Source organism: Panulirus ornatus, chromosome 3 (genome assembly GCF_036320965.1).
Source record: "Panulirus ornatus isolate Po-2019 chromosome 3, ASM3632096v1, whole genome shotgun sequence".
Lineage (NCBI taxonomy): Eukaryota > Metazoa > Arthropoda > Malacostraca > Decapoda > Palinuridae > Panulirus > Panulirus ornatus.
The window spans coordinates 6,644,221-6,671,663 of NC_092226.1; the positions used below are offsets into that span (position 1 = coordinate 6,644,221).

At 41.1% G+C, this 27,443-nt stretch overlaps 1 protein-coding gene across 1 annotated transcript; it reads right to left on the reverse strand.

Annotated features, from left to right (window-relative positions):
- Positions 1-1,237: 1,237 nt before the first annotated feature.
- On the reverse strand, positions 1,238-27,443 carry LOC139760257 (probable cytochrome P450 49a1). Its single transcript, XM_071683193.1, is given in 12 exon segments — positions 1,238-1,967; positions 4,608-4,682; positions 4,684-4,812; positions 7,191-7,269; positions 7,521-7,690; positions 8,080-8,245; positions 8,344-8,545; positions 11,897-11,973; positions 17,721-17,837; positions 18,120-18,360; positions 24,128-24,393; positions 27,324-27,443. Coding segments are annotated over 11 exon segments (1,614 nt in total). The 5' UTR covers positions 24,375-24,393; positions 27,324-27,443; the 3' UTR covers positions 1,238-1,856.

Genomic DNA, 27,443 nt, shown 5'->3' on the forward strand with positions numbered 1-27,443 from the left:
CCTCGTTCCCTCCACCTCCGACACATATATCCTCTTGGTCAATCTCTCCTCACTCATTCTCTCCATGTGCCCAAACCATTTCAAAACACCCTCTTCTGCTCTCTCAACCACGCTCTTTTAATTTCCACACATCTCTCTTACCCTTTCATTACTTACCCGATCAAACCACCTTACACCACATATTGTCCTCAAATATCTCATTTCCAACACATCCACCCTCCTCCATACAACTCTACCTATAGCCTACGCCTCGCAGCCATATGATATTGTCGAAACACTATTCCTTCAAACATACACATTTATTGCTTTCTGAGATAACGTTATTTAACATGTAACTCTTCTATACATGTGGCACGACATATTTCATGGAGACAGTCCACCTCATCAGGTGCCAGTACTTAACAAAGTCATTCAGATCCCAACATCACACTTGATTCCTCCCGTCCAACACCAATCTGTATAGGCCAAGCACTGACCGCTTTGTCAGGCAGTAACCGTTGTAAGGGAGGGTGATGAAATAGGGGGTCACGTGACGGGGATTGACCTGTGTAGCTGGGTGTGTCTTAAACATTTTTTTTTTCGTGTTTTGTCAATAAGACAGATTTAATGACGTTGCGTGCACCATAATCAGCAGAGGGTTATAGACTAATCGGATTTTCAAGATCTATGGGTTGATTATTTTCATGACTGCGTTTAGCGATCGAATTTTTTGTGGTCATCCCTGCGTGCTGATTGACGGTGCCAATAACACCTTTCTGTTGAAGTATTTCCTGTCTGGCCTATAGAAATATCTTTCATGCCTTGCATTTGACGGCGTAAACATGATTTGGCCTCGCACACACACACACACACACACACACACACACACACATATATATATATACATATATATATATATATATATATATATATATATATATATATATATATATATATATATATATATATATATATATGTATATATATATATGTGTGTGTGTGTAGGGGTTCGAAAAAAAGAAAGGAAAGAAAATCTGTTGTTAAGTTTTAGTAGTACTATTGCTACATTTTTACTGGTTTGTATCAACTTGAGATTATTATTTGATGGTTGATGATGTTCAAGTGAGACTGCCATGGGGGCCCATAGCCATGGTTTAAGTCAAGGCCCCTTAATTAAGACATTAATGACCCAACTAGGCCAAGGGACTACCAAGCATACTTTGACTACTCACTTTCCTGTGGGCCAAGGAAAGACCAATAACCCTCTTACATTTAATACCTAAATAGAATGACATGGGTACACATAACATGACAGTTAAATGTGCCTGTGTACGCAGTGACTGGGATACCTTAACATCTAAGGCTGTTTACAGTATCAGAAATAATGTGGCATGCATCCTAACACAACTGCTAATAATAGCTAAACATCCTAATTCACAATTGCAACGGACTTCTTGTTCTCTGTTGCTCAAAGTTCACTTGAGTGTGTAACACACATGGTCTCAGCTGGATATTTTTAGTCGCTGGACTGCAGCCGGGTCTCTGGGTGTGGGTGTGTCTGTGGCCAAGCAATGGACCCTCGTCCTCCACGTCAGGTCGGTCCGATCTCGCACCTTCGGCTTTTCCACCTCTTCTTTCCATCGCTATCTTTATCTCATCTTTAATAATAACGTATTCTTGTGAACTGTCAATGTTCTCATGTTGATTGCAATTAGTGCATGACCTTTTAATAGGGCTGTATTATTGTATTTATGATATATTAAGGCCATTAATAGATTCTTGTATACTAAATCAGTCTGCTAATAAGAGATATATCAGTGCACTCTTGAATGTCGTTTAGATGTACTAAACAATGCATAGAGAACATGATTTTTTCCTCATTTCCGTTCAGAAAAGGTAAACTTGAGTGGCGCGGACGGCTTGCATACGAGGCAAAAGGCAATTTTGATATCCTCATACTTGAAGTCTACGTTGAAGCGATGCATTGCCTGAAGAAAAAGAAAAAAAGAAAATACATGAAGATACTATACACTAATCACCTTCAAAGTGTCTAAAAGGATTTGGACACATATAGAATCTTTTTAGAAATATGATCATTAACACCATATCAACAATGTCTATGAACTAACAAATGAATGTTGATTTGCACGTGAATGCTTCTGAAAGGAAACTGGCGACGTCTGTCTGCATATGAAAATGCCTTATGGTACGCAAATGATGATTAATATGCTCTGATTTCTTGGGGACCGGTTATCCCTCAGGGGTAATCAGTCTGCATCATTCATATATTTGACTTTGACGCAAACACAAGCCACAGCTTCATAACATCCTTAGCAGGTGATACGAGAATTGGCATGAAAAAAATCACCGAAATAGAAGAAGCAAGAAGCCTACAGAGAGACATAATCGAAGTCTTTAACTGGGCAACCGAGAACAACATACTCTTCATTGGAGATAAGTTTCAGCTCTTACGGTATGGAAAAAATAATGAAAAGATTAGAAAGCAACACAGAATATCAGACAGAAACAGGCGCTGTCGTAAACCAGTTGAATAATATACAAAAGATCTCGGGAGTAAAAATGTCTAACGAATAACCTTCAGGGAACACAACAATACAACGGTTGCCTTAATGCAGCGGGACAGCAAGCTGGAAACTGCGGACCTTCAAGACAAGAAAGAAAACACCAATGATGATATCATTCAAAGCGTTATTTCTTTCGCAAATTGGACTCTTCAACATCTTGTCAGCTACCACCAGAAACAGAATGGAAGCGCAGTAGAAAGGTTCAACTGTGCACTGGACGAGTGCCCAGAAAAGTATCATAAGAGCAAGGCTTTTTTTTTTTTGGGGGGGGGGGGGCTAAGTAGGCCTGAGGAATGCAGCTTCCAACATCTTGGTCGACCAACGACCAAATCCAGCATCCTGAGCCCAGCACAGGCTGTGGGGATGAAGACTTCCTGAGGACTTCACCAGGTAGCTCAACGCCAATGGCATCAGGAACACAGAAATACTAAACCAACTCCGAGAACGCAACACATATCCCTCCACTCAAGTAACCAGCTTCACACCCATATCCTCCCTCCCACCTTTCCACAACCACAAAATCGTAAGAGAAGACAGATAATAAGGACAATGAGGGCTCATAAAACCCACCGAACCATACCATCCTCCGTCACCACTGACACGAGACAAAGTTCCTTAACAATGACATCACCCTAAAATGTACCTTCACATCACTGACTACAACATAATCAACAAAACTACATACTTTCCCTTTCCACATCCCCCTCCACATAAACTCGCCAATTACAAAACCTGATCAGCATACCCAACACTTTATCTCTGTGGAGATTTTGATTCCCACTATTCCACTTGGCTCTGCACTCACATCTAAGATCCCCAAAGGTGAAATACTCACAGAAAACCAACGGCAAACTCTCAGTAGCCTCACCCTACACAAGCAGCCAACCAGACTCCCAGCCCACCACCTCCAGCATCCATCCCCACCAGACATCACCTTCTGCTCACCAGCCCGACTCACATGGACCAGCTGGAACACTCGACGAGCTATCCTATGACCACTTGTCCATCCTAATAACACCTTAGCAATTCATATATATATATTTGATTATCATTATTATTATTTTGCTTTGTCGCTGTCTCCCGCGTTAGCGAGGTAGCGCAAGGAAACAGACGAAAGAAATGGCCCAACCCACCCACATACACATGTATATACATACACGTCCACACCCGCAAATATACATACCTATACATCTCAATGTATACATATACATACCCACACAGACATATACATATATACCCATGTACATAATTCATGCTGTCTGCCTTTATTCATTCTCATCGCCACCCCGCCACACATGGAATAACAACACCCTCCCCCCTCATGTGTGCGGGGTAGCGCTAGGAAAAGACAACAAAGGCCCCATTCGTTCACACTCAGTCTCTAGCTGTCATGTAATAATGCACTGAAACCACAGCTTCCCTTCCCACATCCAGGCCCCACAGAACTTTCCATGGTTTACCCCAGACGCTTCACCTGCCCCGGTTCAATCCATTGAAGCAGAGGTAGCGAGATGCTGTTTCCTTTGGGGCGGGGTAGCGCCAGGAATGGATGAAGGCAAGCAAGTATGAATATGTACATATGTATATATGTTGATGTCTGTGTATGTATATGTATGTTTGTGTATCTGTTGATATGTATATGTATGTATATGTGCATGCATGGGCGTTTATGTGTACATATATGCATATGAGCGGATGGGCCATTCTTCGTCAGCTTTCTGGTGCTGCCTCGCTGAGGCGGGAAACGGCGATCAAGTGTAATAAATAAATGAATACTCTCTCTCTCTCTCTCTCTCTCTCTCTCTCTCTCTCTCTCTCTCTCTCTCTCTCTCTCTCTCTCTCTCTCTCTCGTTCACCGTTTCCCACGTTAGCAAGGCAGCGTCAGGAACTGTCGAAGAAAGGCCGCACTCACTCACATCCATTCTGTAGCTGTCATGTGCAATGCATCCCCCTGACGATGTGATCATTACACGAAAGTGCACTAGGGAACTTGTCGTGTTTCATTTTCTTCGTGGTTAAAGTCTTACGCTGTCTTGGCCTTACCCTTGCTAAAAAGGTGTACATCTCCTGCTCTGCTATGCGTCGTCCAATGCACATTCTGGTCCCCGTACCGAATGGGAAGAGAAGCATATGGATGAATGGGTCCCAAGGGCTTGTGACGCAGCCACCTCTCGGGGATGAACTTGTCCGCTTGTGGAAAGTACTTCTCGTCCCAGCCAGACAACATACTGAGGGTAAACACCAACCACTGAGGAAGAAGAGGATATCATTTGATAGCGACACCTTGAATGTTACCAGCGTGTTGCATGTGTTGACACGAAGACAGTAGCATCTGCTAAATAAGGAGCATTCAAGTATTCTAAAAGCTCTTCATGTTATGATGAATATTATATTATCTTAAGCAAGTATTTGCATCTAGTGAGCAGCTTAACATGAGCTCCGAAATCCCTAGAGATGGTGCTCAAATGTAGTCCTGTTAAACAACATGATTAAACTGAACAAAGTACGACAATAGAATATTACAATCATACGTCACTTATTCGTCAAATGCTCTACTCCAACATTTATCTAAAGGCGACTCACCCATATGCTTATCCAAATTGTGGAAGTAACCGGCTCACTTTAATCTTAATCTCAGGTATATGATTATTAACTATCATGGCCTTCCATGGCTGTCTACATCTACTAGACTATATTACTTATGCATGTATTATCTATGTACTCTTAATCTCAATGTGTCATTTCACACACTCGCGGAACAGCCATTCTTTTCTTAGATTCTAATGGTCTGATTTTCTACCCAGCTTTGCTGTCTCGCGAGATATTCCTTGGGAATATCGGGGTTAAGGATCTACCAACCCCCGAAGATCGATGAGGATGATCTACGGTCGAATCTCAATTCGCCAAAGCCGCCCTCTCCTCAGTCTGCATGGGCCTGCTCTCCTCCCGTCAGTGACAGTCTCAGGGTTAACCTCACTGAACGTCTCCTGACGGAGGAGAAGTCACTCGCCCTTCAGGTCGCATCCTACACCCAAATATCCTTTTCTTGGTATCCTGGAGATAAGGGAGTAGATACTGCGCCTTAGGTATTCCCTTCCTGTCGTAAGATGCGACTAAAGGGGAAGGGAGGAAGGGGGCTGAAACCCTTCCCTCCATACATTTCTAATTTGGGGTGTCTGAATGTGCGTGGACGTAACCATGATGAGAAAAAGGGAGAGATAGGTAGCATGCTTGAAGAGGGGAGCCTGGGCGTTCCAACTCTGAGCGAGATAAGGAGGAAATGGAAAGAAAGGTTATGGAATGTTTAAGGGGTTAGCGTAAGGGCGAGAACTATGGAAGGGGGCAGCTCTTCTACAAAGAGAAGTTGTAGGAATGTGTGAAAGGCTGTAAGGAAGTGAGCCCAAAGCTGATAAGGTACAAATGAAAATGGATCAAGAAAAGTGGGAGATTTTTAGAGCTGAGGCACATTGCAGATGAGACGACTAAAAACGAGTTAGGTGGGTGTTTTGGTGAGCAGCTGATGTGTGTGTGTGTGTGTGTGTGTGTGTGTGTGTGTGTGTGTGTGTGTGTGTGCGTGTGTGTGTGTGTCAGAAGCTGCTTAGGGTCAAGTATTAGTAATGGATGATTTGAATGTGAGAATAGAAGAGCTGGCAGTTGACGTTATAACTGGCGGTTATGGGATACCTCATGTTGTGAATGAGATTGGTGAACAGTTTGTGGAGTTGTGTTGGAATGGGACTGGTAAATGGAAATAACTAGCTTAAGAACAGGAGCATTCGTAAGTATACGAGGGTGAGTTGTTGGCAAACGGGCGTATCTGAATTATATACTTATTTGATAGGCGTGCTAAGGAGAGACTCTTGAATATGAATGTGTTGAAAGTGATGATAAGCTTTATGGAGGCGAGGGCAAGGGTTTGTAAATACTTTAGGAGGAAAAAATAAAAAGGAAGCGAGCTCGTTGGAAAATGAGATGTGAAAGTTAGTGAGCTTGGAAAAGAGGCTTGTGGGTAGAGATACCAGGAGAGATTGAGCGTAGAATGCAGAGAGATGAGTGAAGATGAAGCCAAGGAAGCGGGTGAGGAATGGGGGATAGAGGGGATGTTTAAGGAAGTACTGCATACATGTACAAGGATGTATGTGGCATGCGAAAGATGGACGGGTGAGAGAGGGGTCGTGAGAGGTGAGGAAAATTTGATTCATTTCAAAACGCAGGAATTTAGAAATTTCCTTATTCAATTGGCAAAATCAGTAAATATATGTTTTGCCCCAGCAATAAGCTATGATGATTTCTTAGAACTGACAGCAAGGTCATACCTTCAGAATCTTCTGCAAATGCTTTAGGAACGGTAGATCTCTGTACCGTGTGGTCAGAGACACATTTGGTTACTCAGACCACTTGATTTTTAACCTCAGTTTGCTAATTGCGTCAATACACAGGCTACGAGCAGCGGCTCTTCTTCTTCTTCATTAAGCCATCAGAACATTAAGACTCGTCACACAGTCCTCAACAGGTTGGATATCCGGAGAAAACAGTGTGCAACAAACCAGAGTTAGGGTCATTACGTGGGATAAAAATGGTTTGAAAAAGTCTTCCATATCATCAACACGAGTGCAAGTAACTTACCCCCTTCGGCACAAGGTATCCACTGAGAACGACATCTCGGTCCAAGGTCCGGGCAACTCCAATTGTCAAAGGGAAAATCCTGTAGAAAGGGAATAAATATATATATATATATATATATATATATATATATATATATATATATATATATATATATATATATATATATATATATATATATATATGTATGTATATTGAATACGGTACGACATTCATCAATACTATTCTAATCTAGTATGATAGAATATTTTGGGTTTTAAGTGCAGGTTTAAGTGAGGTTAAACACAGAAGGTGTGGAGTCTGACCCCGAGCATAACAACATATGTTACTTACCTGAGAGACTCTTTGATAACTGCTTTGAGATAGGAGAGCTGAGCCAGGTGTTTAGGAGTCAGAGGACCCTGATGATCTCCGAGAACATTGTCCAACTCCTCTTGCAGCCGTGCCTGCACCTCGGGGTGACGTGCAAGCAAATACAGGGTGAACCCTATCGTGTGCGAGGTCTGACGTGAGACACAAGGCAAATGAGCATCTACAGAGTCGTGGGATGAGATACAGAGGTAATCATTTCTTGCACTGGACATACCCGGTGTGAGACGATAATGATACGTGGACACACAAATGATGAAACGTTGTGAAACTTTGCATACTAAAAACAGATGTATCCCCATGATGTTTGATGGCCACAGAATAACAGACTAGACTTGAATGAGAAGGGGTTTATGTAAAATGGATACAAAAGAAACAGGAAATTAGACAAAGACGCAGCTCAGTATAACTTGAGAAAGCAATTATACAGACCTGCTGAGGGGAAAAAGTATATAATATATCATTCAGACATGAAATCAGATTCTTAAGTGTACGAAATATCTTACTACAGTGCACCACATACTGTATCAATGCCTGCGAAGATCATGTCTAGAGTGAGAGTCACAACATCTTTTCGAGAAAGACCAGGTGTTAAAAGCAGCTTTTCCATGACTGATATATCCCGTCTGTCACTGGGGTCCCTGGAGAGAAATGCTGCCTCTGTCTGTCGGATGTTTCGATCTGCAATTCTGCCAAGGCATTCCCATCAGTAAACAGAGAATTTCCCTCTTGTCAGAAGAAATGTGAAAGTCAGATCAAACCACAAGAAACACAGCCTCCAACTTACTCCAGGAACTCATTGTGGCTCCTCTCCAGTTTCTTATAGGAAGATGTTGGGAAAAGCTTCCAGTAAGGGACATTCATCTCCGTGTCATTCATCGCACTGAACATTTCGTTGACGTTTGAGATGAGCCTCATAGGCTCTGAGTCTGGTGATATGTTAGGCACCAAACATCCAAGCCGACGATCTAGCGCCACAAGACCAACAGCTGCAAGTTAATATAACGTCTTGAAATATCGATTAAACTGCTTCATGTACATTTTGGTGTGCATTCTCTGCATTACATTCCATATGAACTGCATTATGAACTCATTATTATTATATTATAATTACCATTATCACTATCATTATTATAGTGTTTCATGTACATTTTGGTGTGCATTCTCTGCATCACTTTCCATAACATGTGAACTGCATTTTGAACTCATTATTATTATCAATATTATCATTATTATTATTATTATTATTATTATTATTATTATTATTATTGTTATTATTATTATTATTATTATTAGTTTTTATTATTGTTATTAGTATTATCATCATTATTATCATTATGAATACTACTACTATTATTATCATCATTGATAGTATCATTGTTATATAATCATTACTATAACTATCATTATCGTTATTAGTAGCAGTTGTAGAAAAATGATCTGGACCAGAATTAGGATGAGGATTATCATTATTCTTATCATTATCAAAGCAAAGATGTTATTGTCTGAAGTGAAGCAGTCCCAACAGTACAGTAAGGATGCGGGTCATGGCCGATGAGTGAAAAAAAGAAAAAGAAAAAAGGCGAAGGAAGGCGTGATGTGTACGAAATTAAATGCTTAAGGACAATAAGTGGTATAACGAGGGTTGTTGATCACGTAAGGGATAACGGCGTAAGAACAATATATGGTAGTTAGCACAGCCTGATTGCCAGAGATGACTTAAATGCGCTGAAATGGTTCGGACATTTGGAGAGGATGAGTGAAGAACGACTGAGAAAGAGGATCTACATGGCAGAAATGGAGGTAGTAAGAAGGAGGGGTAATCATGGAGATGGGGTAAGAGGTACTTCAGGTGGGTTCGAGGCTGGCCTGGGTTAAGAGTAAACTGGAGCGACATAGTATATGGCAAAGGGGAGACACATGCTATTATAAAGCTGAACCAGAAATTGGTCTAAGAGACTTTGCTAAAGATGTCAGCTCTGGTTTCGGTGCACTGAACATGACAGTTAGAAAATGGAAGTGAGAAAATGGAAGAATCTGTGAAGCAAATACCTATTTCCACAAAATGAGTAGAGAGTCTTATATTCACAAGGATCCCCTACTCTATGGCTTTCTTGACCATCAAGTTGCCTTGTTTACATTTACCTAATGCCAGGCTTTACAGTTCCACTACTTAGTTTCTACCACTAATCCCCCAACCTTTACACCAATCTTAGTTACCTTTTATTATTGGATCCCATTTCCTTTAAATCTTTGTGCTGCACTGGGTGCCAGGATCAGCTTATCAAAAGTCTCCTTTATTCATATACGTGACTGGAGTTCTAACAATTACCAGCAGACACCTCGATTCCCTTATAGTTCTCCTGATTTGGAACTCTGGCAACGGGTTAGGCAACATGTCTACCTCTGCTTTCACGCAAATTTCTAAAGCATATCTCGCGAAAATTTTGAAATCCATCTGGTGCCTTCTTTCACCATGTCTTGTCAATGCCAGTGCAATAACTCGGATTATATTTAATCATCCTCATGTAAGGTGACTTGGTGAGCTCATGAAATCATCATTCTTTCCAGATCTCATGACCTTGTTATCATCCACTTGTCAAAACCATCGTAATTTGGTTTGGTCACATGGAGAGAATGAGTGAGGGAAGATGGACAAAGAGGATAAATGTCAGAGGTGGAGGGAACGAGAAGTGGGAGACCAAATTGGAGGTGGAAGGATGGAGTGAAAAAGATTTTGAGCGATCGGGGCCTGTACATGCAGGAGGGTGAAAGGCGTGCAAGGAATAGAGTGAATTGGAACGATGTGGTATACCGGAGTCGACGTGCTGTCATTGGATTGAATCAGGGCATGCGAAGCGTCCGGGGTAAACCATGGAAAGTTTTGTGGGGCCTGGCTGTGGAAAGGGAGATGTGGTTTCGGTGCATTATACATGACAGCTAGAGACTGAGTGTAAACGAATGTGGCCTTTGCTGTCTTTTCCTAGCGCTGCCTTGCGCGCATGCGGCGGTAGGGGATTGTCATTTCAGGTGTGGCGGGGTGGCGACGTGAATGAATAAAGGCAGCAAGTATGAATTATGTACATGTGCACATATATGTATATGTCTGTATATATATATATATATATATATATATATATATATATATATATATATATATATATATATATATATATATATATATATATTCCTATAAGTTCCAAGTGCACTTTCATGTAATCATCACATCAGGAGAGAGACAAGAAAATATATAACAGTCAGTTGATATACAATGAAGAGACGTAGCTAGGACGCCATTTGACATAAGACAGTATATTTGTAGGTTTTCTGTAAACCTTATTTTTCAATATACCGTTATTCCTGATGACTTCTATATGACTTTATGAGTAAACTTTATGGAGGGAGCTAACGAGTTTAACTTATCCTGAAAGTCCTCAGTGGGTAGATTATTAGGCCAAAAGCAGAGTACGTCGTCCACACATCGGGGCCAAACTATGTTTTGTTCCATTATAGTGGCTAGCAAATGGCTTTCAAAATTCTCCATGTAAATATTTGCCAACACAGGGGAGAGAGTAATGATTACCCATGGCCATACCGCATTGTTGTGTATAATGTTTGCCCTTAAACACAAAAGATGAATTATCTACACAAAGTCTTATCAGTTTGATTATGTTTTTACTAGGGATGCCCTCAGTGTTGTTTGTCAAGATGTTTGGGAGGCAAGATAACACATCATTTACCGGAACGTTGGTGAACAGCAATTTCACATCAAAACTCACTAACTAATCTATAAGGATACTTTACATTTAAGGATTTCATCTCTCTAACCAAATCCTCGCTTTTTTTTTTTTTTTTTTTACGAATGAATCTGAAACGGTGCCCACAAAAGGATACAATAATATCATTAGCCACTTGGATTGCTTATATGTAGCAGAACCTATACACCTTATTGTTGGCCGTAGGGGATTGTTTAGTTTGTGGGTCTTGATTACACAGTACATGTCTAGTGTTGATGGGTTCTGTGTTGAAAATATTTTGATCAAATCTTCTCTGCCTTTCAGCATACTAATACATACTGTGAACTAAACAGGAATCCAACGGGGGGGACAGAGTAGAACATTCCCATAAAGAGAAGGCAATGAAAATTCTTTTTTCTCATCTTCATTATTATCTCGTGTATGTTAGTTATATCAACATGATCGAATACCATCATCCATAAGTAATATGATGTGGAAATGGTAACTACTTTTAACTTTGTTAAAGAAAAAGAAATGTCTGCATATTTTTTTTACCTCCTTCGGAAAAAAAAAGAGAGAAGTGTTGTATGTTTCAGTACTCACATTCGAGAGCCCACTTGTAAAGTTCAACTTGGAAGTCGCTCGGCATTTCCCCATACTCTGCTTGCATGGCCGCAATTCTTTGAGGATGAAATAAAGAAGAGTTATTAATGGTACTCCTGCCAAGCCAGGCGAGTTATTAATGGTACTCCTGCCAAGCCAGGCGAGTTATTAATGGTACTCCTGCCAAGCCAGGCGAGTTATTAATGGTACTCCTGCCAAGCCAGGCGAGTTATTAATGGTACTCCTGCCAAGCCAGGCGAGTTATTAATGGTACTCCTGCCAAGCCAGGCGAGTTATTAATGGTACTCCTGCCAAGCCAGGCGAGTTATTAATGGTACTCCTGCCAAGCCAGGCGAGTTATTAATGGTACTCCTGCCAAGCCAGGCGAGTTATTAATGGTACTCCTGCCAAGCCAGGCGAGTTATAAATGGTACTCCTGCCAAGCCAGGCGAGTTATTAATGGTACTCCTGCCAAGCCAGGCGAGTTATTAATGGTACTCCTGACACAAGGATGCCTCTGTGACACTGCACTGTTTTCATCTGATAAGTGTCAGGAACATCAACCAATCAGAGAAGAAGCTTAAGTGGTTTTATAATGGTGTACATAGAAGATTCCGAAATGCGCAACAAAGGACACCATGAATAATCACCGGGTTCGCAAGAAGAACGGGTATTCTTTTAAGATATTTTATTATAGAAATGGTGCATGTGCAAGAGTGGTTTGCTGTGAAAGTGCGTCGAGTTTTGTCACTGATTGCTAATTAACGTTTTCAAGTCTTATGGGCATCACTTGAGTAGAAAATTTGGAAATCATCACTTTGCTGTTACGCCAAGGAGAGATGCCACAGCTACTGTGTGCATATGATACTGTTTGCTTAACCAAATGAGGAGTTGGGTAGCATGGTGGCTCAGTCTGATGGATGTGTGGGGGAGGAAGAGGTTTGGAGTAAATCCCAATGAAGATTATATTCTGAGGGAGAGTGATGTCACAGAGTAGTATAGATCTGAGTGGCAAGAAACTAGAAAATATGGACAAGTTGAGGTATCAGGGAGTTGAAGTTTGTCGAGAACTGAAATAGGAGAGGTGGAGTTGAGTGTGTGTCACAGGAGAAAAGCTGGGGTGCACTGAATTTTCAGATGAATGACAAAAAGATCAATACAGAGTGCGCAAAATACACTTTCCATACTTCCTCAACTTGATGTTAAGATGTGGAACTTAAGCCACTGAGTAAAAAAAAAAAAAATGAGAATGGTAGAGATGGATATCTTCTGTAACAAAGCTGGAATAAAAAGGATAGACAGACAAAAGAAAATCTATATGTGATGGAAGTTACATTTTCAAGTACATTCTCGATTCCTGTGTTGTCACAGATTCTGCAGTTCAGGCATATAGTCTACAACGTAATTTTTCGTCAAGATAGATTTCTGAATCTTTGTAATACCGTTGGAAATTTCCTCCATATTCAAATGCCAAACGAAATACTTCAAGCTTAACAGTATAAAGTGCTGCTCCTTCTTGTTCCCTCCACCTCTGGCACATATATCCTCTTTGTCAATCTTTCCTCACTCATTCTCTCCATGTGTCCTAATCATTTCAATACACCCTCTTCTGCTCCCTCAACCACACTCTTTGTATCACCACGCATCTCTCTTACCTTTTCATTACTTAATCAAACCACCTCACAGCAGATATTTTCCTCAAACATTTCTTCCAACACATCCACCCTCCTCCGTACAACCCTATCTATAGCGCATGCCTCGCAACCATATGATATTGCTGGAACTGCTATTCCTTCAAACATGCCATTTTTCCTCAGAGAAAAGGTTCCCTCTTTCCACACATTGTTCATCGCTCCCAAAACCTTCCCCCACCCTCTGACTCGCATACAACCCCGACCAAAACACCCTACATCTGCCACTCTAATCATCAAACACATTCAACAAACCTTCAAAATACTATTGTCGTAGGCACGTTATTTACCTCCTTCCAAAGCATCTTTTTATTCTCCCTAGATTTTAATACTCTCTCACCCTAACTCTCATTTACCCTCGTTTTTAACCCCTGCACCTTCCTCTTGACCTTCTGCCGCTTTCTCTCATACATATTCCAGTCATTTCCACTCCTTCCTTGCAAGTATCGTCCAAAAGCTTCTCTTTACTCTTCTACTAACAACTTTATTTCTTCATCCCACCTGTCACTACCCTTTTTAATCTGCCCATCTCCACCTTTTTCATGCCACATGCATCTCATGCATATGCCATCACTACTTCCCTAAATACACCCCATTCATCACCCACTCCCCTCACGTCATTTGCTCTCACCTTTTGCCATTCTACACTCAGTCTCTCCTGGTCCTTCCTCAAACAAGTCTCCTTCCCAAGCACACTTACTCTCATCACTCTCTTCTCCCAGACATTCTCTCTTCTTTTTTAAAAACCTCCACAAACTTCACCTTCGCCTCCGCAAGATAAAGATCAGACATCCCACCAACTGCCCCTCTCAACACATTAACATCCAAAAGTCTCTCTTTTACACGCCTATCAATCAACACGTAATCTAATAATACCCTTTGACCTCTCTTTTACACGCTTATCAATCAACACGTAATCTAATAATGCCCTTTGACCATTTCTCCTACTCGCATACCTATACTTGTGCATGTCTCTCTTTTTATACCATGTATTCCCAATCACCGGTCTTTTTCAGCACACAAATCTACGAGCTCTTCACCATTTCCATTCACAACACCGAATACCCCATGCACACCAATTATACCCTCAACTACCACTCTACTCACCTTCGCATTTAAATCACCCATCACTAATACCCGGTCTCGTGCATCAAAGCTGCTGACACCGTCACTCAGTTGCTCCCAAAACACTTGCCTCTCAAGATCTTTCTTCTCATGACCAGGTGCATAAGTACCAATAATCACCCATCTCTCTCCATCCACTTTGTTTTACCCACATCAATCAGGAGTTTACTTCCTTACAATCTATCACATACTCCCACAACTCCTCCTTTAGGAGTAGGGCTACTCCTTCTTTAGCTGATGTCCTCTCACCACTCACTGACATTACTCCCAAAACTTTTCCAAAACATTCTTCCCCTTTACCCTTGAGCCGGAACATCCAGGTTTCTTCCTTTCTTCTCCTTTTAATTACATCCACACACAGTCCGACACCGCAGTCTAAGCCTTCGAGGAGGATGAGCACTATCTGCTTGACTCGTTCTGTTTCCTCTTCTAGATATATATATATATATATATATATATATATATATATATATATATATATATATATATATATATATATATATATATATATATATTTCTTTTTTCTTTCATACTATTCACCATTTCCCGCATTAGCGAGGTAGCGTTAAGAACAGAGGACTGGGCCTTTGAGGAAATATCCTCACCTGGCCCCCTTCTGTTCCTTCTTTTAGAAAATTAAAAAAAAAATGAGGGGGAGGATTTCCAGCCCCCCCATATATATATATATATATATATATATATATATATATATATATATATATATATATATATATATAATATATATATATATATATATATATATATATATATATATATATATATATAATATATATATATATATATATATATATATATATATATATATATATATTTTTTTTTTATTTTTTTTTTCTTTTTTACTTTGTCGCTGTCTCCCGCGTTTGCGAGGTAGCGCAAGGAAACAGACGAAAGAAATGGCCCAACCCACCCCCATACACATGTATATACATACACGTCCACACACGCAAATATACATACTTACACAGCTTTCCATGGTTTACCCCAGACGCTTCACATGCCCTGATTCAATCCACTGACAGCACGTCAACCCCGGTATACCACATCGCTCCAATTCACTCTATTCCTTGCCCTCCTTTCACCCTCCTGCATGTTCAGGCCCCGATCACACAAAATCTTTTTCACTCCATCTTTCCACCTCCAATTTGGTCTCCCACTTCTCCTCGTTCCCTCCACTTCCGACACATATATCCTCTTGGTCAATCTTTCCTCACTCATTCTCTCCATGTGCCCAAACCATTTCAAAACACCCTCTTCTGCTCTCTCAACCACGCTCTTTTTATTTCCACACATCTCTCTTACCCTTACGTTACTTACTCGATCAAACCACCTCACACCACACATTGTCCTCAAACATCTCATTTCCAGCAAATCCATCCTCCTGCGCACAACTCTATCCATAGCCCACGCCTCTCAACCATACAAAATTGTTGGAACCACTATTCCTTCAAACATACCCATTTTTGCTTTCCGAGATAATGTTCTCGACTTCCAAACATTCTTCAAGGCTCCCAGGATTTTCGCCCCCTCCCCCACCCTATGATCCACTTCCGCTTCCATGGTTCCATCCGCTGCCAGATCCACTCCCAGATATCTAAAACACTTTACTTCCTCCAGTTTTTCTCCATTCAAACTTACCTCCCATTTGACTTGACCCTCAACCCTACTGTACCTAATAACCTTGCTCTTATATATATATATATATATATATATATATATATATATATATATATATATATATATATATATATATATATATATATATATACATTTATTAATTCTTATTTATTTTGCTATGTCGCTGTCTCCCGCGTTAGCGAGGTAGCGCAAGGAAACAGACGAAAGAATGGCCCAACCCACCCACATACACATGTATATACATACACGTCCACACACGCAAATATACATACCTATACATCTCAACGTATACATATATATACACACACAGACATATACATGTATACACATGTACATAATTCATACTATCTGCATTTATTCATTCTCATCGCCACCTCGCCACACATGAAATAACAACCCCCTCCCCCTTCATGAGTGCGAGGTAGCGCTAGGAAAAGACAACTAAGGCCACATTCCTTCAACCTCAGTCTCTAGCTGTCATGTAATAATGCACCGAAACCACAGCTCCCTTTCCACATCCAGGCCCCACACAACTTTCCATTGCTTACCCCAGACGCTTCACATACCCTGGTTCAATCCATTGACAGCACGTCGACCCCGGTATACCACATCGTTCCAATTCACTCTATTCCTTGCACGCCTTTCACCCTCCTGCATGTTCAGGCCCCGATCACTCAAAATCTTTTTCACTCCATCCTTCCACCTCCAATTTGGTCTCCCACTTCTCCTCGTTCCCTCCACCTCTGACACATATATCCTCTTGGTCAATCTTTCCTCACTCATTCTCTCCATGTGACCAAACCATTTCAAAACACCCTCTTCTGCTCTCTCACCCACACTCGTTTTATTACCACACATCTCTCTTACCCTTACATTACTCACTCGATCAAACCACCTCACACCCCATATTGTCCTGAAACATCTCATTTCCAGCACATTCACCCTCCTGCGCACAACTCTATCCATAGCCCACGCCTCGCAACCATATAATATTGTTGGAACCACTATTCCCTCAAACATACCCATTTTTGCTTTCTGAGATAATGTTCTCGACTTCCATAAATATATATATATATATATATATATATATATATATATATATATATATATATATATATATATATATATATATATATATCCTAGCCTGAGTTGGGTACCCATTTTATCGACCAACCCTTAGGGGTGGATGAACAGTTGGACTGACTATGGACCGACTGCCGTAACCAGGATTCGGAACTATGCTCTGAAGCCTGGGCGGCCCGTGAATGTAGTCAGGAACGCTAACCGCATTATGTTCTGGCTAATAGCAATAGCATAATGTATGTAACAACCTACAGTTTGATACATCTTACCTTTCCACAAAATCGAGGGAGACTTGGTCCATTTTTTCGAGGTAATCTGCGACGTTCTTTGGTTTCAACATGGTTGTCTGTACTCGACTACGCACCCGCCACCACTCCTCCCCATTCCTGGAATATTATTGACGTGGTTAGTGTCACTAAATCAAAAAAACCTGTTTCTAAAATAAAAAGAAAAAGGGATATCTCTGTCAACCTCAGCATTAATGTATCTTAACGTATGTACTGATAAAGGTACGATGCTCAAAACAGGTTATGGAAGCATACGTACCGGTATTTCCAAAGGGAAGTGATAAACATTGATTTGCTCTTGATAATATTCACCCTTGTGAGAAATTCATATTTACTCAAAACAAACAGTAATTTCAGATTCAAACTCGACACAAAACCTACTCAGGGAGAAGGCCTGTTTTCTTTTCAAAGTAGTTGTCGACTGCATCCATCCGTATTTTCTTAAGGGAATCTAACGCTTCTCGTAGAGGATTTTCCATTGTAGTCCTAAACAGGGTCTCACAAGCATCGGGGTCACTTATTCCTATGAAGTTACCCATCCCTGGCTGCTTAAGTCTGATGATGGGGCCAAAGTCCTCAGCCAGTTGCATCCAAATCTTGTGAAGACGTCCGGGATCAAATGCTTTTTGGAAAGATGAAGACAACTGTGTTACGGACTTATTCATGTCCATTAGATTTTTTATGTTTGCTCGTTTGTTCTCATTTTTTCCTCGTGAAATCATCTTAGGGTAACACTAAATCAGGTGCATTGTGGATAAATCAGGAAAGAAAAGGGTGCATGTATATGTAGTTTAAAAAAGAAATTCACAGAAATTACTTAAGCATTTGGAAGAAATGCCATTTTAGAGGCAGTGTGGAAAGGCGCTGATGAGATGTAAGAATATTAAGTAACCCTAAAACTATAGATAAGATGATCGTAGGGGCAGCTATGAAAACCAGCAACAAGGATGGAGTAAATAACATAAAAATGCGCGAAACAGTTCTAGACTTCAATGTATATTTTGAAAACCTTACTTGGTTTCGCCTAGCAGCCCAAATTCGTTCTAATTTTCAAAATCTCAGTTGAAATATACCAATATTAACACATCAATCACTCCGCCTATATATATATATATATATATATATATATATATATATATATATATATATATATATATATATATATATATCGAGGATGTAAGGCATGTGTACGTGTAGGAAGAGAGGAAAGTGATTGGTTCTCAGTGAATGTAGGTTTGCGGCAGGGGTGTGTGATGTCTCCATGGTTGTTTAATTTGTTTATGGATGGGGTTGTTAGGGAGGTAAATGCAAGAGTCTTGGAAAGAGGGGCAAGTATGAAGTCTGTTGGGGATGAGAGAGCTTGGGAAGTGAGTCAGTTGTTGTTCGCTGATGATACAGCGCTGGTGGCGGATTCATGTGAGAAACTGCAGAAGCTGGTGACGGAGTTTGGTAAAGTGTGTGGAAGAAGAAAGTTAAGAGTAAATGTGAATAAGAGCAAGGTTATTAGGTACAGTAGGGTTGAGGGTCAAGTCAATTGGGAGGTGAGTTTGAATGGAGAAAAACTGGAGGAAGTGAAGTGTTTTAGATATCTGGGAGTGGATCTGTCAGCGGATGGAACCATGGAAGCGGAAGTGGATCATAGGGTGGGGGAGGGGGCGAAAATTTTGGGAGCCTTGAAAAATGTGTGGAAGTCGAGAACATTATCTCGGAAAGCAAAAATGGGTATGTTTGAAGGAATAGTGGTTCCAACAATGTTGTATGGTTGCGAGGCGTGGGCTATGGATAGAGTTGTGCGCAGGAGGATGGATGTGCTGGAAATGAGATGTTTGAGGACAATGTGTGGTGTGAGGTGGTTTGATCGAGTAAGTAACGTAAGGGTAAGAGAGATGTGTGGAAATAAAAAGAGCGTGGTTGAGAGAGCAGAAGAGGGTGTTTTGAAATGGTTTGGGCACATGGAGAGAATGAGTGAGGAAAGATTGACCAAGAGGATATATGTGTCGGAGGTGGAGGGAACGAGGAGAAGAGGGAGACCAAATTGGAGGTGGAAAGATGGAGTGAAAAGGATTTTGTGTGATCGGGGCCTGAACATGCAGGAGGGTGAAAGGAGGGCAAGGAATAGAGTGAATTGGAGCGATGTGGTATACAGGGGTTGACGTGCTGTCAGTGGATTGAATCAAGGCATGTGAAGCGTCCGGGGTAAACCATGGAAAGCTGTGTAGGTATGTATATTTGCGTGTGTGGACGTGTGTATGTACATGTGTATGGGGGGGGTTGGGCCATTTCTTTCGTCTGTTTCCTTGCGCTACCTCGCAACCGCGGGAGACAGCGACGAGGTAAAAAAAAAAAAAAAAAAAAAAATATATATATATATATATATATATATATATATATATATATATATATATATATATATATATATATATATATATATATATGAGAAGCCAGGAGGTGAATGCTAATCCTCCTCGAAGGATCAAACTGGGGTGTTTGAGAAGAGAGCAGAGATAGCAAGTATGTTTGAAGAAGGAAACGTGGATGTTTTTGATGTGAGTGAAAAGAAGCTCAGTGGTAAACGGGAATGGTGAGAAGACGAGAGCTAAGGAAGGAATAGTACTAATCCTAAAACAGGAGTTGTGAAAGCGTGTGAGAGTGTAATGAAGTAAACTGTAGATTGATGTGGGTGAAATTGAAAGTGAATGATGAGAGGTTGGTGATTATAGGTGCTTATTCTGGCCATGAGAAGAAAGATACGAAGAGGCAAGCGTTTTGGGAGCAGCTGAGTGTGTGTGTCAGCAGTTTTGATGCACGAGACCAAGTAATAATGGTGATGGTTGATTTAGATGCAAAGGTAAGTAATGTGGCAGTTGAGGGAATAATTGGTACGCATGGGGAAATCAGTGTTATGAATGGAAATGGTGAAGAGCTTGTGGAGTTGTGCTTCAAAAAGACTGATGATTGGGAATATCTAGCTTAAAAAGATATATATACACAAGTATACGTCTGTGAATAGGAGAAATGGTCAACAGGCATTATTAGACTATGTATTAATTGATAGGTGTGTAAAAGAGAGACTTCTGGGTGTAAATGTCCTGAGAGGGGTTGGTGGTGGGATGTCTGATTACTATCTTGTGAGGCGATGGTGAAGATTTGTGGAGGTTTTCGGAAAAAAGAGGAAACAGTGTTGGGGAAAAGAGAATAGTGAAAGTAAGTGAGCTTGGAAAGGGGACTTGTGTGAAGAAATACTAGCAGAGATATAGTATAAAATGGCAAAAGGTGAAAGCGAATGAAGCGAGGGGAGTTGATGAGGAATGGAAGGTATTTAGGGAAGCTCTGATGTGATATGCAAGAGACGCATGTGGCATGCGAAAGATGGAAGGGTGGTAGATTAGAAAGGTTAGTGAATGTTGGGATGAAGAAGTATAGTTGTTAGTGAAAAGGAAAAGAGAGAAGTTTGGACGGTACTTACAAGGAAGGAGTGCAAATGACTGGGAGATGCATAAGAGAAATCGGCAGATCATGAAAAAGGTGCATTGGTTGAAAAAGAGGGCTTATGAGAACTGAGGTGAGGGACTCTCATTGAACTTTAGGGAGAATAAAAAGATGTTTTGGAAGTAGGTAAATAATATGCGAAAGACAAGAAAACAAATGGGAACATCGGTGAAGGGGACAAAAAGAAACTGAAACAGACTTTGGTAAAGTGAATAGATGGAGTGAGTGTCTTGAAGGACGAATAAATGTGTTTCATGACAGTGGCAGAAGTAGGGTATTTTGGTCGGGATGGTATGCGAAGTGAGAGAGTCAGGGAAAGTGGTTTGGTGAAGGAAGAAGAGATGGTGAAAGCCTTGCGAAAGATGAAATGTGGCAAGTTGGCGAGAGTCGATGGCATTGCAGGTGAATTCATCAAGAAACGAGGTGAATCTGTTGTTGTTTGGTTGGCAAGGATATTCATTGCATGTATCATGGGGAAGTGCCTGAGGACTGGTGGAATGCATTTATAGTGCCATTCACGAAGGCAAAGGGGATAAAGGTGAGTGATCAAACTTCAGAGGCATATGTTTGTTGAGCATACATGAGAAACCGAAACCGCAGCTCCCTTTCTACATCTAGGCCACACAAAACTTTCCATGGTTTACCCCAGACGCTTCACATGCCCTGGTTCAATCCATTGACAGCACGTCGTCCCTGGTATACCACATCGTTCCAATTCACTCTATTCCTTGCACGCCTTTCACCCTCCTGTATGTTCAAGCCCTGATCGCTCAAAATATTTTTTACTACATCCTTCCACCTCCAATTTGGTCTCCTGCTTCTCCTCGTTCCCTTCACCTCTGACACATATATCCTCTTTCTCAATCTTTCCTCACTCATTCTCTCCATGTGACTAAAACATTTCAAAACATCCTCTTCTGCTCTCTCAACCACACTCTTTTTATTTCCACATATCTCTCTTACCCTTTCAATACTTACTCGATCAAACCACCTCACACCACATATTGTTCTCAAACATTTCATTTCCTTCTAACATACACACTTTTGCTTTCCGAGATAATGTTCTCGCCTTCCACACATTCTTCAACGCTCCCAGAACCTTGGCCCCCCTACCCCACCCAGTGACTTACTTCCGCTTTCATGGTTCCATCTGCTGCTAATTCCACTCCCAGATATCTAAAATACTTCACTTCCTCCAGTTTTTTCCATTCAAACTTACCTCCCAATTAACTCGTCCCTCAACCCTACTGAACCTAATAACCTTGCTCTTATTCACATTTACTCTCAGTTCTCTTCTTTCACACACTTTATCAAACTGAGTCACCATCTGCAGTTTCTCACCAGAATCAGCCACCAATGCTGCATCATCAGCGAACAGCAACTGACTCACTTCCCAAGCCCTCTCATTCACAACAAACTGCATACTTGCCCCTCTCTCCAAAACTCTTGCATTCACCTCCCTAACCACCCCATCCATAAACAAATGAAACAACCATGGAGACATCACGCACCCCTGCCGCAAACCGACATTCACTGAGAACCAGTCACTTTCCTCTCTTCTTACTCTCCTACTTGTACACTTGCCTTACATCCTTGGTAAAAACTTTTCACTGCTTCTAGCAACTTACCTCCCACACCATATACTCTTAATACCTACCACAGAGCATCTCTATAAACCCTATCATATGCTTCCTCCAGATCCATAAATGCTCTATACAAATCCAACTGTTTTTCTATGTATTTCTCACATACATTTTTCAAAGCAAACACCTGATCCACACATCCTCTACCACTTCTGAAACCACACTGCTCTTCCCCAATCTGATACTTTGTACATGCCTTTACCCTCTCAATCAATACCCTACCGTATAATTTCTAAGGAATACTTATCAAACTTATACCTCTGTAATATGAACATTCACCTTCATTCCCTTTGCCTTTGTACAACAGCACTATGCATACATTCCGCCAATCCTCAGGCACTTCACCATGAACCATACATACGTTGAATATCCTTACCAACCAATCAACAGTACAGTTACAGTACAGTACAGTCAATACCAACCAAACCCGCCGCCTTGTTGGCTTTCATCTTCCGCAAAGCTTTCACTACCTCTTCTCTGTTTACCAAACAGTTCTCCCCAACCCTCTCACTTCGCACACCACCTCGACCAAAACACTCTATATCTGCCACTCTATCATCAAACACATTCAACAAACCTTCAATATACTTACTCCATCTCCTTCCTACGTCATCACTACTTGTTATCACCTCCCCATTTGCCCCTTTCACCGATATTCCCATTTGTTCTCTTATCTTACGCACTTTATTTACCTCCTCTCAAAACATCTTTTTATTCTCCCTAAAATTCAATGATGCTCTCTCATTCCAACTCTCATTTGCCCTCGTTTTCACCTCTTGCACCTTTCTCTTGACCTCCTTCCGCTTTCCTTTACCACCTCTTGCACCTTTCTCTTGACCTCCTTCCGCTTTCCTTTACCACCTCTTGCACCTTTCTCTTGACCTCCTTCCGCTTTCCTTTACCATCTCCCTGTCATTTGAACTACTACCCTGCAAAAATCGTCCAAACGCCTCTCTCTTCTCCTTCACTAACAATCTTACTTCTTCATCCCTCCACTCACTACCCTTTCTACCGCAGGTGTCCTACGAGTTTGAAAATTTGGTGAGCATGCAGCATCATGCTTATATTATGGACAAGCGTGAGCCAAAGAGACTCACTGATCATCTCTGAAATCTAAAGCTGAAAAGGATGATCTGAAACTGAAAAAAAAAAAGAATAATTGTTAGACGATTCCCTGGACTGAACCGAGTGCTCTCATTTCTTATAAGGCGGTACACTTTTCGACGTTGATAGTCATCGGGAGTTGAAATTACTTACAATACTTCCATAAGAGGGTGAGAAGGCTGCCCACACCTGGATACCTCCGTGGCCCGGGGATCTCATGGGTTGGACGAGCTGTGGCTTCTGCTGCTGTTTCCTGGTCTTGCTCCTGGGCTAGTGCGTCTAACTGTTGCCGCACTGGAGTCGTTCCAGCACAACGGGACAGTCGCAGAGAACCAGAAAACCTGGTATATCTAGCCATGTGCATAGCACACGATGCCTTCCCTCTCAGTACACTAGCCATCGCACCGTTCCACTCTTAACTGCGAAATAGAAACAGTCATCAGCGTCACACACTTTGGTTATCAAATCAGCACAGGCATTAACTCCAAGTAGAGGCATGAGTAAAATTATCATCCGTAGGTGTAATGGCAGCGAAATTAATGATCCTACCGTCAGAGGAGATACAAGAATGAGACAAGGCGTCGAAAGGTCGGTTGACATGCAGGGAAGAGACGTAGCTAAGACGCCATTGGTAAACAAGCGTTACCTGATGGTGGTGTTCGGATTGGTGTGCTCGGGTCTGGTAACATGCCAGTTATATATATATATATATATATATATATATATATATATATATATATATATATATATATATATATATATATATATATATATGTATAAGTCCACGGGGAAAAATGAAACACTATAAGTTCCCAAGTGCACTTTCGTGTAATAGTCATCAGGAGAGACACAAGACAGAAACATAACAGTCAGTTGATATACATCGAAGAGTCGAAGCTAAGACGCCATTTGGTATTATATTTCTCTCTTATGTCTCCCCTGTTGATGTGATTATTACACGAAAGTGCATTGGGAACTTATCGTGTTTCATTTTTCCCCATGGATTCATAGGAATATCTTGATCACGCGCAAAATTGTGATTCTTTCCAATATATATATATATATATATATATATATATATATATATATATATATATATATATATATATATATATATTGGAAACAGACGAAAGAAATGGCTCAACCCACCCCCATACACAAGTATATACAAACGTCCACACACGCAAATATACATACCTACACAGCTTTCCATGGTTTACCCCAGACGCTTCACATGCCTTGATTCAATCCACTGACAGCACGTCAACCCCGGTATACCACATCGCTCCAATTCACTCTATTCCTTGCCCTCCTTTCACCCTCCTGCATGTTCAGGCCCCGATCACACAAAATCTTTTTCACTCCATCTTTCCACCTCCAATTTGGTCTCCCTCTTCTCCTCGTTCCCTCCACCTCTGACACATATATTCTCTTGGTCAATCTTTCCTCACTCATTCTCTCCATGTGCCCGAACCATTTCAAAACACCCTCTTCTGCTCTCTCAACCACGCTCTTTTTATTTCCACACATCTCTCTTACCCTTACGTCACTTACTCGATCAAACCACCTCACACCACATATTGTCCTGAAACATCTCATTTCCAGCACATCCATCCTCCTGCGCACAACTCTATCCATAGCCCACGTCTCGCAACCATACAACATTGTTGGAACCACTATTCCTTCAAACATACCCATTTTTGCTTTCCGAGATAATGTTCTCGACTTCCACACATTCTTCAAGGCTCCCAGAATTTTCGCCCCCTCCCCCACCCTATGATCCACTTCCGCTTCCATGGTTCCATCCGCTGCCAGATCCACTCCCAGATATCTAAAACACTTCACTTCCTCCAGTTTTTCTCAGTTCAAAACTACCTCCCAATTGACTTGTCCCTCAGAACTACTGTACCTTATAACTTGCTCTTATTCACATTTACTCTCATCTTTCTTCTTTCATACACTTTACCATACTCAGTCACCAGCTTCTGCAGTTTCTCACATGAATCAGCCACCAGCGCTGTATCATCAGCGAACAACAACTGACTCACTTCCCAAGCCCTCTCATCCATAGCAGACTGCATACTTGCCTCTCTCTCCAAAACTCTTGCATTCACCTCCCTAACAACCCCATCCATAAACAAATTAATCGACCATGGAGGCATGGTCGAGGTGGTGTGCGAAGTGAGAGGGTTAGGGAGAATGATTTGATAAACAGAGAAGAGGTAGTGAAAGCTTTGCGGAAGATGAAAGCCGGCAGGGCGGCGGGTTTGAATGGTATTGCAGTGGAATTTATTTTAAAAAAAACTGGGTGACTGTGTTCTTGACTGGTTGATAAGGATATTTAATGTATGTATGGCCCATGGTGAGGTGCCTGAGGATTGGTGGAATATATGCATAGTGCCATTGTACAAAGGCAAAGGGGATAAGGGTGAGTGTTCAAATTACAGAGGTATAAGTTTATTGAGTATTCCTAGGAAATTATATGGGAGGGTATTGATTGAGACGGTGAAGGCATGTACAGAGCATCAGATTGGGGAAGAGCAGTGTGGTTTTAGAAGTGGTAGATGATGTGTGGATCAGGTGGTTGCATTGAAGAATGTATGTAAGAAATAGAAAAACTAATGGATTTGTATGTAGCATGTATGGATCTGGAGAAGGCATATGATAGAATTGATAGAGATGCTCTGTGGAAAGTATTAAGAATATATGGTGTGGGAGGCAAGTTGCTGGAAGCAGTGAAAAGTTTTTATCGAGGATGTAAGGCATGTGTACGAGTAGGAAGAGAGGAAAGTGAATGGTTCTCAGTGAATGTCGGTTTGCGGCAAGTGTGCGTGATGTCTCCATATATATATATATATATATATATATATATATATATATATATATATATATATATCATAGAACATACAAACCTTCAACAGTCAGGATCGAACCGGGACCCCTGTGCCACAGGCGGGAATGCAACCGTTAGGCTATGGGCCTGTAGCATTCCCGCCTGTGGCACAGGGGTCCCAGGTTCGATCCTGGCAGTTGGAAGTTTGTATGTTCTATGACGGTGCGCGTTCATCTGCACTTTATTCGTGTATATATAAATATATATATATATATATATATATATATATATATATATATATATATATATATATATACTTCCCTCATTAACAGATCGAGGGTAAGACTAAACAATTATCATGCCACTCACAACTTTACCTCTGTTGATCCCACATTTATAAGTTGAGTAAGCAAGGTATTACTGGAGGATTCCTATGTGTGAGAACATGACATGGAAAGTTAAAGAATCTTACGGAACCTCGGTCTCAACCATACTTATGTTTTAAGCAGTACTCACCCTTCCTTGTATGACACAGTGTCCAGAGTTACTGTGGTGATTTGCAAGTCATGGTGAGCGGCGAGGACGCGCCAGCGTGATCGAATGCCAGATATCGCTAGTAATCAGGGAGGAACTGAG